Raw genomic sequence first — 12,630 nt, forward strand, 5'->3', positions numbered from 1 at the left:
ATCACTAAATCCTGAACACAGAAATCTTGAAACACAGTTTGTTATCATGTTTCTACGGTGGCCCAAAATGGACAAACCCAAACACTGAATCTAAAGAGGAGCTTTTTACACTTGGAGGAGGAAGGGTGCAATCTGCAACCTCGCCACTAGATGTCACTAAAACACAACACACACACACACACACGCACACACACACATACACATACACTGCTCCATTAATTCATTTTCTCCTCGTCCTCCTGATCTAATAACACACGTAGAGATACACGTTGAACTTCACCGAGGTCACCATGACGACCTCAACGCTCGGTCATCTGCTGGCCGATCGGTCGTCCCACCGATAGCCAAATAAATAAAGTCGTATCCTGGCAGCCGCACCGAGCTCCTCTGTGCTTACTACTTCCAGTCTCCGCCCTCGATAAAGTCATGCTTTATTTTTTAGCAATCAAATCTAAATCCCAGAGCAGTCGATCATCAAATCCCTCCTGGAGCTAAAAAACCCTCTGCTCACATTTTCCATTTCCATTTCCACTCCTCCGATGTTCTCCGTCACATTACAGAAGCTAGAAGGGCTTTAAAAAGTAGATTATGTCACAGCTCCTCCATTAATTTTGGTCAATTGTCATAAAGTGGGTTGTATATTTTTTTTCTAATTCAGGTCTCCTACTGGTAATGATAACTATTAAAGTTAACTGCAGGGATCTGGACAGCGTAACCATGGCAGCAGCAGCATGCAGGGTGGGACTCAAACTGAATGCTTCACTTCTGACTAATAACTCTATTTTCTAACTTTTTTTACTTTAGCTGTTGGAATTATTGACTTGGATCAAACTCAACAGCTACAGACTTAAACGTTGAAGAAGAAGAAGAAGAAGAAGAAGAGATCAACTTCCTCGCTCCCATCCTTCCTTCCTTCCTTCCTTCCTTCCTTCCTTCCTTCCCCCCTTCTTTCCTTTCCTTCCTTCTTTTCTTTCCTCCTTCCTTCCTCCCTCCTTACTTTCCTTCCTTCCTTCCTTCCTTCCTTCCTCCATCCCCCTTTCTTCCTTCCTTCTGTCCTTCCTTCCTTCCTTCCCTTCCTTCTTTCCTCTGTCCTTCTTTCCTTCCTTCCTTTCTCTCTCCCTCCCTCCTTATTTCCTCCCTCCCTCCCTCCTACCGTCCTTCTTTCCTCGTCCTTCCTTCCTTCCTTTCTCCCTTCCTTCTTTCCTTTCCTCCCTTCCTTCCTCCCTCCTTACTTTCCTCCCTTCCTTTCCTTCCTTCCTCTTCTTACTCTATCCCTCCCTCCCTCCCTCCCTCCCTGCCTTCCTCCCATCCTTTCTCCCTTCTTTCCTTTCCTTCCTCCCTTCCATCCATCCTTCCTTTCCTTTCTCCTTTCTTCCCTTCCATCCATCCTTCCTTCCTTGACTCGAGGACACATGATGCAGGCAGGTGGAGGTGTTGAGCTGACGGTTGCTGACTGTGTGTGTGTGTGTGTGTGTGTGTGTGTGTGTGTGTGTGTGTGTGTGTGTGTGTGTCAGTCACAATGACACAGCAGTGCCAGTCAGTCAGTCCAGTGCAGCTTGTTAACATGTCTGCCTCCCTTCCTTCTTTTCTTTCCTCCCTTCCTCCCTCCTTTCCTTTCTTTGCTTCCTCCCTTCCTTTCTTTCCCTCCTCCCTTCCTTCTTTTCTTTCCTTTCTTCCTTCCTTTCTTTCTTTCCCTCCTCCCTCCTGCTTTCCTTCCTTCCTCCCTTCTACTTTTCCTTTCTCCCTCCCTCCCTCCTTCCTAGCTTCCTTCCTCCCTCCCATCCTTCTTCCTTCCTTCAAGGAAGGAAGGGAGGGAAGGAGGGAGGGAGGGAGGGAGAAGGAAGGAAGGGAGGGAGGGAGGAAGGAAGGAAGGGAGAAAAGGAAAGAAAAGAAAAGAAAAGAAAAGAAGGAAGGAGAGAGGGAGGGAGGAAAGAAGGAAGGGATGAAGGCAGGAAAGAAGGACAGAGGAAAGAAAGAGAGGAGAGACTGAGGAAGGAGGGAAGGAAGGAAAGAAGGAAGGGATGAAGGCAGGAAAGAAGGACAGAGGAAAGAAAGAGAGGAGAGACTGAGGAAGGAGGAAAGAAGGAAAGAAGGAAGGGATGAAGGCAGGAAAGAAGGACAGAGGAAAGAAAGAGAGGAGAGACTGAGGAAGGAGGGAAGGAAGGAAAGAAGGAAGGGATGAAGGCAGGAAAGAAGGACAGAGGAAAGAAAGAGAGGAGAGACTGAGGAAGGAGGGAAGGAAGGAAAGAAGGAAGGGATGAAGGCAGGAAAGAAGGACTGAGGAAAGAAAGAGAGGAGAGACTGAGGAAGGAAGGAAGAAAGGAAAGAAGGAAGGGATGAAGGCAGGAAAGAAGGACAGAGGAAAGAAAGAGAGGAGAGACTGAGGAAGGAGGGAAGGAAGGAAAGAAGGAAGGGATGAAGGCAGGAAAGAAGGACAGAGGAAAGAAAGAGAGGAGAGACTGACGAAGGAGGGAAGGACGGAAAGAAGGAAGGGATGAAGGCAGGAAAGAAGGACAGAGGAAAGAAAGAGAGGAGAGACTGAGGAAGGAGGAAAGAAGGAAAGAAGGAAGGGATGAAGGCAGGAAAGAAGGACAGAGGAAAGAAAGAGAGGAGAGACTGAGGAAGGAGGGAAGGAAGGAAAGAAGGAAGGGATGAAGGCAGGAAAGAAGGACAGAGGAAAGAAAGAGAGGAGAGACTGAGGAAGGAGGAAAGAAGGAAAGAAGGAAGGGATGAAGGCAGGAAAGAAGGACAGAGGAAAGAAAGAGAGGAGAGACTGAGGAAGGAGGGAAGGAAGGAAAGAAGGAAGGGATGAAGGCAGGAAAGAAGGACAGAGGAAAGAAAGAGAGGAGAGACTGAGGAAGGAGGGAAGGAAGGAAAGAAGGAAGGGATGAAGGCAGGAAAGAAGGACTGAGGAAAGAAAGAGAGGAGAGACTGAGGAAGGAAGGAAGAAAGGAAAGAAGGAAGGGATGAAGGCAGGAAAGAAGGACAGAGGAAAGAAAGAGAGGAGAGACTGAGGAAGGAGGGAAGGAAGGAAAGAAGGAAGGGATGAAGGCAGGAAAGAAGGACAGAGGAAAGAAAGAGAGGAGAGACTGAGGAAGGAGGGAAGGATGGAAAGAAGGAAGGGATGAAGGCAGGAAAGAAGGACAGAGGAAAGAAAGAGAGGAGAGACTGAGGAAGGAGGAAAGAAGGAAAGAAGGAAGGGATGAAGGCAGGAAAGAAGGACAGAGGAAAGAAAGAGAGGAGAGACTGAGGAAGGAGGGAAGGAAGGAAAGAAGGAAGGGATGAAGGCAGGAAAGAAGGACAGAGGAAAGAAAGAGAGGAGAGACTGAGGAAGGAGGGAAGGAAGGAAAGAAGGAAGGGATGAAGGCAGGAAAGAAGGACAGAGGAAAGAAAGAGAGGAGAGACTGAGGAAGGAAGGAAGAAAGGAAAGAAGGAAGGGATGAAGGCAGGAAAGAAGGACAGAGGAAAGAAAGAGAGGAGAGACTGAGGAAGGACGAAAGAAGGAAAGAATGAAGGGATGAAGGCAGGAAAGAAGGACAGAGGAAAGAAAGAGAGGAGAGACTAAGGAAGGAAGGAAGGAAGGAAAAAGGAAGGGATGAAGGCAGGAAAGAAGGACTGAGGAAAGAAAGAGAGGAGAGACTGAGGAAGGAAGGAAGGAAGGAAAAAGGAAGGGATGAAGGCAGGAAAGAAGGACAGAGGAAAGAAAGAGAGGAGAGACTGAGGAAGGAGGAAAGAAGGAAAGAAGGAAGGGATGAAGGCAGGAAAGAAGGACAGAGGAAAGAAAGAGAGGAGAGACTAAGGAAGGAAGGAAGGAAGGAAAAAGGAAGGGATGAAGGCAGGAAAGAAGGACAGAGGAAAGAAAGAGAGGAGAGACTGAGGAAGGAAGGAAGGAAGGAAAAAGGAAGGGATGAAGGCAGGAAAGAAGGACTGAGGAAAGAAAGAGAGGAGAGACTAAGGAAGGAGGAAAGGAAGGAAAGAAGATGATTACCGTTAAGCAGCTCGATGAGAGCCGGGATGATGCCAGACTTGGCCAGCAGGGCGGCACACGAGTCATCCATGGACACGGTGCCGATCATGATCACCACCTCCAGGATGAGGTCGTCCTCGGCCGAACCTGACGTCAGGAAAAAAGAGAGAGAAAAAGGCTGAGCGAGAAAATAAAGAAACTCTCCACTGATCCTCTAAAACAGGGGGGTCAAACATGCGGCCCGTGGGCCAGAACCGCCCCGCCGAGAGGTTCAATCCGGGCCAGTTTCCTTCTTCCGCTTTTCCTTCCTTATGTCTGTCCGTCCGTCCTTCCTACCTTCCTTCCTTCCTTCCTTCTTGTCTTCTCTTGTCTTCCTTCCGCCCTTCCTTCCTTCCTTTTCTCCCTCCCATCTACCCTTCTTCCCCTTTCTTCCTTCCTTCCTTCCTTCCTTCCTTCTTGTCTTCTCTTCTCTTCCTTCCATCTTTCCTTCCTTCTTTCCTTCCTTCCTTCTTTCTAGGTGGATAAAATATTTAATATTTATCATTCTTTTCTGGTTACACCATTTGACATTTTCAGGAGCATTCAGTCTTACTTTTGGTTAAAAAATGGTGCAAATGTCATTTAAATGATATAAAACCAACAAAAATACTAAATGTACATTTTAACAAACCTGATGCTGCTTTTAAATCTAGTTTAACATATTTTTGCCAACATTTATTTGTCATTGATCCATAAACACAAAGAAACAAACAGAAACTAGGAATGTAACGTATAAAAAAGTGATTAACCTCTCATCAGTCAGTGTTAATGAACTGGTCTCAAACTGCAGCAGTAGACTTTCAGCTCTGCTTTGATAACGACAGAATAAAGAGGAGGCAGAGTTCAGAGGTCATCGGCCCTGAGAGGTAGAGACGAGGCCCAGACCTTAACGAGGGTCTTCTGTCCTCACATCATCACTGTGTCCGCTGACACTCCGCTGATAGTGTGATTTAGGGAGTAAGGGGTTAGGACGGGGGCATGGGAGAGACCTGAGCTTTGGGTTCAGAGAGGAGAGAAAGGAGAGAGATGTGTCGGTGTGATGCTGCTGGGATCATGAGAGGAGGCCCGACTGTGTTTCTATCATTAAACCTTTATGAGAGGAATGATGTGTGCTCAGAATATGAAGCGTTAGTACAGAGGAAGAGATTTCTATAACGGAGTATCAGGACCACATGAGGACAAACAGAGATTAAACTCGACATTCCTTCCTTCCTTCCTTCCTTCTTTCCGTCTGTCCTTCCTTCCTCCCTCCCTCCTTCTCTCTTTCCTCCCTTCCTTCCCTTCCTCCCTTCCTTCTTTCCTCTATCCTTCTTTCCTTCCTTCCTTTCTCTCTCCCTCCCTCCTTATTTCTCCCCTCTCTCCCTCCTACCGTCCTTCCTTCCTTCCTTCCTCCCTCCTTACTTTCCTTGCTTCCTTTCTTCCTTCCTTCTGTCCTTCCTGCCTCCCTCCTTCTTTCTTTCCGCCCTTCCTTCTTTCCTTCCTCCATCCCCCTTCCTTCCTTCCTTCTGTAATTCTTTCCTTCCTTCCTTCCTATCTCCCTCCCTCCTACCATCCTTCTTTCCTCGTCCTTCCTTCCTTCCTTTCTTTCCTTCCTTCCTCCCTTTCTTCTTTCCTTTCCTCCCTTCCTTCCTCCCTCCTTACTTGATTACTAATATTAAACCTTTATGAGAGGAATGATGTGTGCTCAGAATATGAAGCGTTAGTACAGAGGAAGAGATTTCTATAACGGAGTATCAGGACCACATGAGGACAAACAGAGATTAAACTCGACATGACGACTTTAAAGTCAGCGTGTCGACATTAAACTCTAAATGTCGAGAATAAAGTCAGCCTGTCATGTCCACTTCAATCTCAGCAGAACTAGTAGAGAGTTCGATCGCTCCTCAGACGCTGAATCTGGATAGTCAACCTGTCCGGATTCAGCGTCAAGATGTGACGGACAATAAAGTTTTTTGAATCTTGAATCACTAGCTGTTGGATTCAAACAAACATGTGGCTGTTGTGGGCAGACAGATGAAACACAAGCTCTCTGCAATCTGTGCAACACTAAAGAACCTCGTGAGGAAGCATCTGCAAAATGTTTCACCCTCCTGTCGTCCTCGTCTCTTTTGACTGTTCCTTCCTTCCTTCCTCCCTGTCTTCTTGTCCTTCCTTCCTTCCTTCCTTCCTCTTTCTTTAATTTTTCCTTTGTTTTTCCCCTCCTTCCATACTTCTTTCCTCGCTACCTTCCATCCTTTCTTCCTTCCTTACTCCTTTTCTTCCTCTCTCCTTTCCTTCGTCCTTCCTTCCTTCCTTCCTCATTTCCTTCCTTCCTTCCTTTCTCCTTTTCTTCCTCCCTCCCTCCTTTCCTTCCTCCTTCCTTCCTTTCCTTCCTTCCTCCTTTCCTTCCTTCCTTCCTTCCTTCCTTCCTTCCTTCCTTCCTTCCTTCCTTCCTTTCCTTCCTTCCTCCCTCCCTACTCCTTTCCTTCCTTCCTTCCTTCCTTCCTTCCTTCCTTCCTTCCTTCCTTCCTTCCTTGACCTGAGGACAACAGGAGGGTTAAACACCACAAATGTACCTGGAGGGAACATGAGGAGGAGAAGCCGAGTTTAAGACACGGAGCGTGGACAAAGAAGACGTGACCGGCTTATTTAAACTCACTGATCTGTGATCGGCCCCAAAAATCCTGATTGTGTAAAGCCTAGATGCAAGAATATTGATGGTTACACCAAAAGTGTGAGAAAGTTGAAAAAGTTGTGAAGAAAACTGTCTTTTCAGAAGGATGAACCAGACAGATTTGGAGGAAGTGACTTCATTCCTGCAAACTGAAATAACCGAGCAGATGATATAGAGGGTTACACCTGAGTACAGTACAGACGGGTTATATTGTCTTAAAATGTCGACACGCTGAGATTAATGTTGAGTTTAAGCTCATCATTTTTTCCTCATGTGGGCCTCATACTCATACTAGTCGTAGATTTGAGACACAACAGGATCGATGCTTCATGTCGGACTCACACACACCTGGTTTGAGTCTGTTCTTCAGGTACGGCACCAGCTTGTAGTCCTGCAGCACCAGAGCCCAGTCCAGGTCGGGGATGGTCAGATTAGCCAACGTGCCCAGACACTCGATCACAAACTCCTCGGACTCGTCGTCGCTGATCTGAGCCGCCAAGTCGCCAACGTGATCCTGATGGCAGAGACACAGAAACAGAGACAGAGACCGGATCATATAAAGACTCAAGTTACTGATTCCTGAGTTTTTAAAGGTTGATAGATGAAGGAAGTCTGTGTGAATGTGGTTAAATTGGTTGTAAATAGGGACTGTGTAAAGATTTTCTTCTAAACACATTAAATAGGTCATAAATGTATTTCTAAAAAAGGTGTAAAAAGCATTTCAACCATTTAGATTTGAATTGTGGAGCTAGGCTTCACAAACTGTGTTTCAACATTTCTGTGTTCAGGATTTAGTGATTAGCATAAACCCGCCCCTGCTGCTGTAGAGGTATAAATACATTCAGCACACACTACTACTACTACAGTCTACAGTTAGCCAGTTAGCTGAGTTAGCCGCCGAGCTAGCTGTCGGGTTAGCAGCCGAGCTTGCAGGTGAGTTAGCCGCCGAGTTAGCAGCAGAAAGCTCTCAGACGTAGCGTCCATGTTTCTGGTAGAGGTGGTGACTTTGATTGACAGGTGACACTTGGTAGGGGGCGGGGCTTCAGCGTTTGGGAGCAGAGAAAGAGGCTGATTTTTACACAACTTTGAAGCCTAATTTCATATATTTGGTGATTTTTTTTTAATCATTCAAATTTGGCAGGGTGGTTAACAACACACTTTTCTGTGGTATGTCAAACTCTTACTGTGAGGAGCCACAGAGACCGAAGGAAGACTGACACGGAGCTTTATTCCATTTGTGTGTCGCTGACTCTGAGTCTCGGTTTGTGACACATGAACGCTGTAACTTCATCACTCAGTCAGTCAATCAGAGACAAACACTCATGTTTATAGAGCTGGTCCTTCTGGTCCTTGTGGTCCAGCCCCCCCACCCCCCGCCACACCCTCCACCCTCCGCCCCCCCAAACAAACCAACAACATTAGCGGTCTCCAGTCAGTCACTTCTCCTTCAGATGAGATCAAACATGAAGATTTAAAGGAGATTTATTAAAAAGTAAAATCGCTTTCATGGAGGAGAGCTTTGTGGCTTTTATTCTGATGAACAGATGGAAGGAAGGACAGATGGAGGGAAGGAAGGAAGCAAGGAAGGATGGAAGGAAGGACGGACGGACAGATGGATGGAAGGAAGGAAGCAAAGGAAGGAAGGAAGGAAGGATGGACAGATGGAAGGAAGGACAGATGGAGGGAAGGATGGAAGGATGGACAGATGGAAGGAAGGACAGATGGAGGGAAGGAAGGAAGCAAGGAAGGATGGAAGGAAGGAAGGACGGACAGATGGATGGAAGGAAGGAAGCAAGGAAGGATGGAAGGAAGGACGGACGGACAGATGGATGGAAGGAAGGAAGCAAGGAAGGAAGGAAGGAAGGATGGACAGATGGAAGGAAGGACAGATGGAGGGAAGGATGGAAGGATGGACAGATGGAAGGAAGGACAGATGGAGGGAAGGAAGGAAGCAAGGAAGGATGGAAGGAAGGAAGGACGGACAGATGGATGGAAGGAAGGAAGCAAGGAAGGAAGGAAGGATGGACAGATGGAAGGAAGGACAGATGGAGGGAAGGATGGAAGGATGGACAGATGGAGGGAAGGAAGGAAGCAAGGAAGGATGGAAGGAAGGAAGGACGGACAGATGGATGGAAGGAAGGAAGCAAGGAAGGAAGGAAGGAAGGATGGACAGATGGAAGGAAGGACAGATGGAGGGAAGGATGGAAGGATGGACAGATGGAAGGAAGGACAGATGGAGGGAAGGATGGAAGGAAGCAAGGAAGGATGGAAGGAAGGAAGGACGGACAGATGGAGGGAAGGAAGGAAGGAAGGAAGAAAGGAAGGAAGGAAGGATGGACAGATGGAAGGAAGGACAGATGGAGGGGAAGGATGGAAGGAAGGACAGATAAAGGGAAGGAATGAGGATGGAAGGATGAAAGGAAGGAAAGAAGGTAGGAAGGACGGACAGATGGAGGGAAGGAAGGAAGGAAGGAAGCAAGGAAGGATGGACAGATGGAGGGAAGGAAGGAAGGACGGACAGATGGAGGGAAGGAAGGAAGGAAAAGAATGAAATCTGAGTTATGGTCCAGATGTTGCTACTCTTTTCTCTGTCTAAATACTGACCTGACCTTCCTTCCTTCAATCCTACCTTCCTTCTTTCCTGGGTCCTTCTTTCTTTCCTTCCTCCCTTCCTCCCTTCCTCCCCTTCCTCCCTTCCTCCCTTCCTCTTTTCCTCTCTCCCTCCAGATGTTGCTACTCTTTTCTCTGTCTAAATACTGACCTGACCTTCCTTCCTTCAATCCTACCTTCCTTCTTTCCTGGGTCCTTCTTTCTTTCCTTCCTCCCTTCCTCCCTTCCTCCCTTCCTCTTTTCCTCTCTCCCTCCAGATGTTGCTACTCTTTTCTCTGTCTAAATAGTGACCTGACCTTCCTTCCTTCAATCCTACCTTCCTTCTTTCCGTCCTTCCTACCTTCCTTCCTCCTTCTCTCTTTCTTTCCTCCCTTCCTTCTTTCCTCCCTCCCTCCCTCCCTCCCTCCTTCCTTCCTTCCTTCCTCCCTTCCTTCATCCATCCTTCCTTCCTTCATCCCTTCCTTCTTTCCTTCCTCCATCCATCCATCCATCCATCCGTCCTTCCTTCCTTCAATCCTACCTTCTCTCTTTCTTTCCTCCCTCCCTCCCTCCCTCCCTCCCTCCCCCTTCTGTCTTTCCTTCCTTCCTTCCTTCCTTCCTTCCTTCCTTCCTTCCTTCCTTCCTTCCCTACCTCCTTCTCTTTCTTTCCTCCCCCTACCTTCCTCCCTTCCTTCTTTCCTGGGTCCTTCTTTCCTTCCTTCCTCCCTTCCTTCTTTCCTTCCTCCATCCTTCCTTCCTTCCTCCCTTCCATCATCCTTCCTTCCTTCCTTCCTTCCCTCCTTCCTTCCTTCCTCCTCTTTCTTTCCTCCCCCTATCTTCCTCCTTTCCTTCTTTCCTGGGTCCTTCTTTCCTTCCTTCCTCCATCCATCCATCCTTCCTTCTTTCCTTCCTCCATCCATCCATCCATCCATCCATCCATCCATCCTTCCTTCCTTCCTTCCTTCTCTCTTTCTTTCCTCCCTTCCTTCTTTCCTCCCTCCCTCCCTTCTTCCTCCCTTCCTTCCTTCCTTCCTTCCTACCTCCTTCTCTTTCTTTCCTCCCCCTACCTTCCTCCCCTTCCTTCTTTCCTGGGTCCTTCTTTCCTTCCTTCCTTCCTCCCTTCCTCTTTTCCTTTCTCCCTCCCTCCTTCCTTCCCACCTTCCTTCCTTCCTCCTCCTCTTCCTCCTTTATCTTTTCTCTATTTAAACACTGACCAGGAAGAGACTCTTGGTGGCTCCGCTGTGCTGAGACAGATTCCTGATCATCTTCATCACCAGGACGTCCTTCAGCTTCACCGCTCGCTTCATCAGCATCTTCAGGCCGTTACCTAGGAAACCAGAGAGAGGAGTGAAGCCAGAGGAGGGGAGAAAAACAAAGGGGGCAAAACTCACTCACTCCTTCCTTCTCTCATCCCTTCATTCCTTCTTTCCTCCCCCCTACCTTCCTTCCTACCTCCTCCCCTCCTTCCTTCCTTCCTTCTTTCCTTCTTTCCTTCCTCTTTCCCTTTCTCCCTCCCTCCTCCTTCCTTCTCCCTTCATTCTTTCCTTCCTTCCTTTCCCCTCCTTCCTTCATTCCTTTCTCCCTTCATCTTTTCATTTCTCCCTCCCTCCATCCTTCCCTCCTTCATTCCTTCCTCCCTTCATCTTTTCATTTCTCCTTCCCTCCCTCCATCCTTCCCTCCTTCCTTCAGATGGAAGGAAGGACGGACAGATGGAAGATCTGTCCGTCCTTCCTTCCATCTGTCCTTCGTGCCATCTGTCCTTCGTGCCATCTGTCCGTCCTTCCTTCCTTCCCTTCTTCCCTCCTTCCCATTCTCTTCCTTCCATCTGTCCTTCCTTCCATCTGTCCATCCTTCCTTCCCTTCTTCCCTCCTTCCTTCCTTCCTTCCCTTCCTTCCTTCATCTTTTCCTTTCTCCCTCCTTCCTTCCCTCCTTCCTTCCTTCCTTCTGTCCTCCTTTTCTCTCCCCTACCTTCCTCTCTTCCTTCTTTCCTTCCTTCCTTCCTTCCTTCTTTCCTCTGTCCTACTTTCCTTCCTTCCTTCCTTCCTTCCTCTCCTACCTTCACAGAAGACCTGAGCGTTGCTCTTGTTAGCCGCCAGGTTGATGCAGAGCGCGATGAGCTCGACGTCCATCGCCTCGTCTCCGCAGTCGAACATCATCTTCATCAGCTGCAGATCGAAGGTTTAAAAATGAGACATCCAGTCATTCTGCAAGCTGTCAGTTTGTTAGATGTAATATAGAGTTTATGGTTGGTATGCGTTTCCATGGTTACCCGTCTCCAACCAGCAAAGGAAGCTCAGTACATTACTACAACACATATTTAATATTTAGTGACTAGAACAGGAGGGAGGAAGTAAGCAAGGAAGGAAAGAAAGAAAGAAGGAGGGAAGGACAGAAAGATGGAAGGAAGGAAGTGAAGAAGGAAGGAAGCTAAGAAGGAAGGAAGGAAGGAAGGACAGATGGAGGGAAGGAAGGAAGGAGGGAAGGAAAGAAGGAAGAAAGGACGGACAGATGGATGGAAGGAAGGAATGATGGATGGAAGGAAGAAGGGAAGGAGGGAGGGAAGAATGGAAGGAAGGACAGAAAGAAGGAAGGAAGCAAGCAAGGAAGGAGCGACAGATGGAGGGAAGAGGGAAAGAAGGAAGGAAGGAGGGAAGGAAGGAAGAAGGGAAGGACAGAAAGAAGGAAGGAAGCAAGCAAGGAAGGAAGGACAGATGGAGAGAAGGAAGGAAGGAAAAGAAGGAAGGAAAGATGGAATGACAGATGGAAGGAAAGAAGGAAGGAAGGAGGGAGTGTTTCAGGTCAAACACATCGTCTGTTTCTCCCTCCTTCCTCCTTCCTCCTCCTCCTCCTCCTCCTCTTCCGTCTCCCTCCTTCCTTCCTCCTCCTCGTCATCCTCCGTCTCCCTCCCTCCTCCTCCTCCTCCTCCTCCGTCTCCCTCCCTCCTCCTCCTCCTCATCCTCCGTCTCCCTCTTCCTCCTTCCTCCTCCTCCTCCGTCTCCCTCCCCTCCTCCTCCTCCTCCTCCTCCGTCTCCCTCCCTCCTCCTCCTCCGTCTCCCTCCCTCCTCTGCTCCTCCTCCTCCTCCGTCTTCCTCCCCCTTCTGCTCCTCCTCCTTCTCCTCCTCCGTCTCCCTCCCTCCTCCTCCTCCTCTTCCTCCTCCTCCTCCTCATCCTCCGTCTCCCTCCTCCTCCTCCTCCGTCTCCCTCCTTCCTCTGCTCCTCCTCCTCCTCCGTCTTCCTCCCCCCTCTGCTCCTCCTCCTTCTCCTCCTCCTCCTCCGTCTCCCTCCCTCCTCCTCCTCCTCATCCTCCTCCTCCGTCTCCCTCCCTCCTCCTCCTCATCCTCAGTCTCCCTACCTCCTCCTCCTCCTCATCCTCCGTCTCC

At 48.5% G+C, this 12,630-nt stretch overlaps 1 protein-coding gene across 1 annotated transcript in view; it reads right to left on the reverse strand.

Moving 5' to 3' along the window:
- LOC128354830 (kinesin-associated protein 3-like) overlaps positions 1-11,415 on the reverse strand; it is a gene marked incomplete at both ends in the record, with an annotated part of 13,007 nt that extends 1,592 nt beyond the window's left edge. Inside the window, 4 exons of the mRNA XM_053314979.1 lie at positions 3,989-4,114; positions 7,008-7,173; positions 10,463-10,575; positions 11,307-11,415. Of these exons, the coding sequence (XP_053170954.1) occupies positions 3,989-4,114; positions 7,008-7,173; positions 10,463-10,575; positions 11,307-11,415 (514 nt within the window). The remainder of the gene's footprint in view (positions 1-3,988; positions 4,115-7,007; positions 7,174-10,462; positions 10,576-11,306) is intronic.
- Positions 11,416-12,630: the final 1,215 nt, after the last annotated feature.

Source organism: Scomber japonicus, unplaced genomic scaffold (genome assembly GCF_027409825.1).
Source record: "Scomber japonicus isolate fScoJap1 unplaced genomic scaffold, fScoJap1.pri scaffold_674, whole genome shotgun sequence".
Classification (NCBI taxonomy): Eukaryota; Metazoa; Chordata; class Actinopteri; order Scombriformes; family Scombridae; genus Scomber; species Scomber japonicus.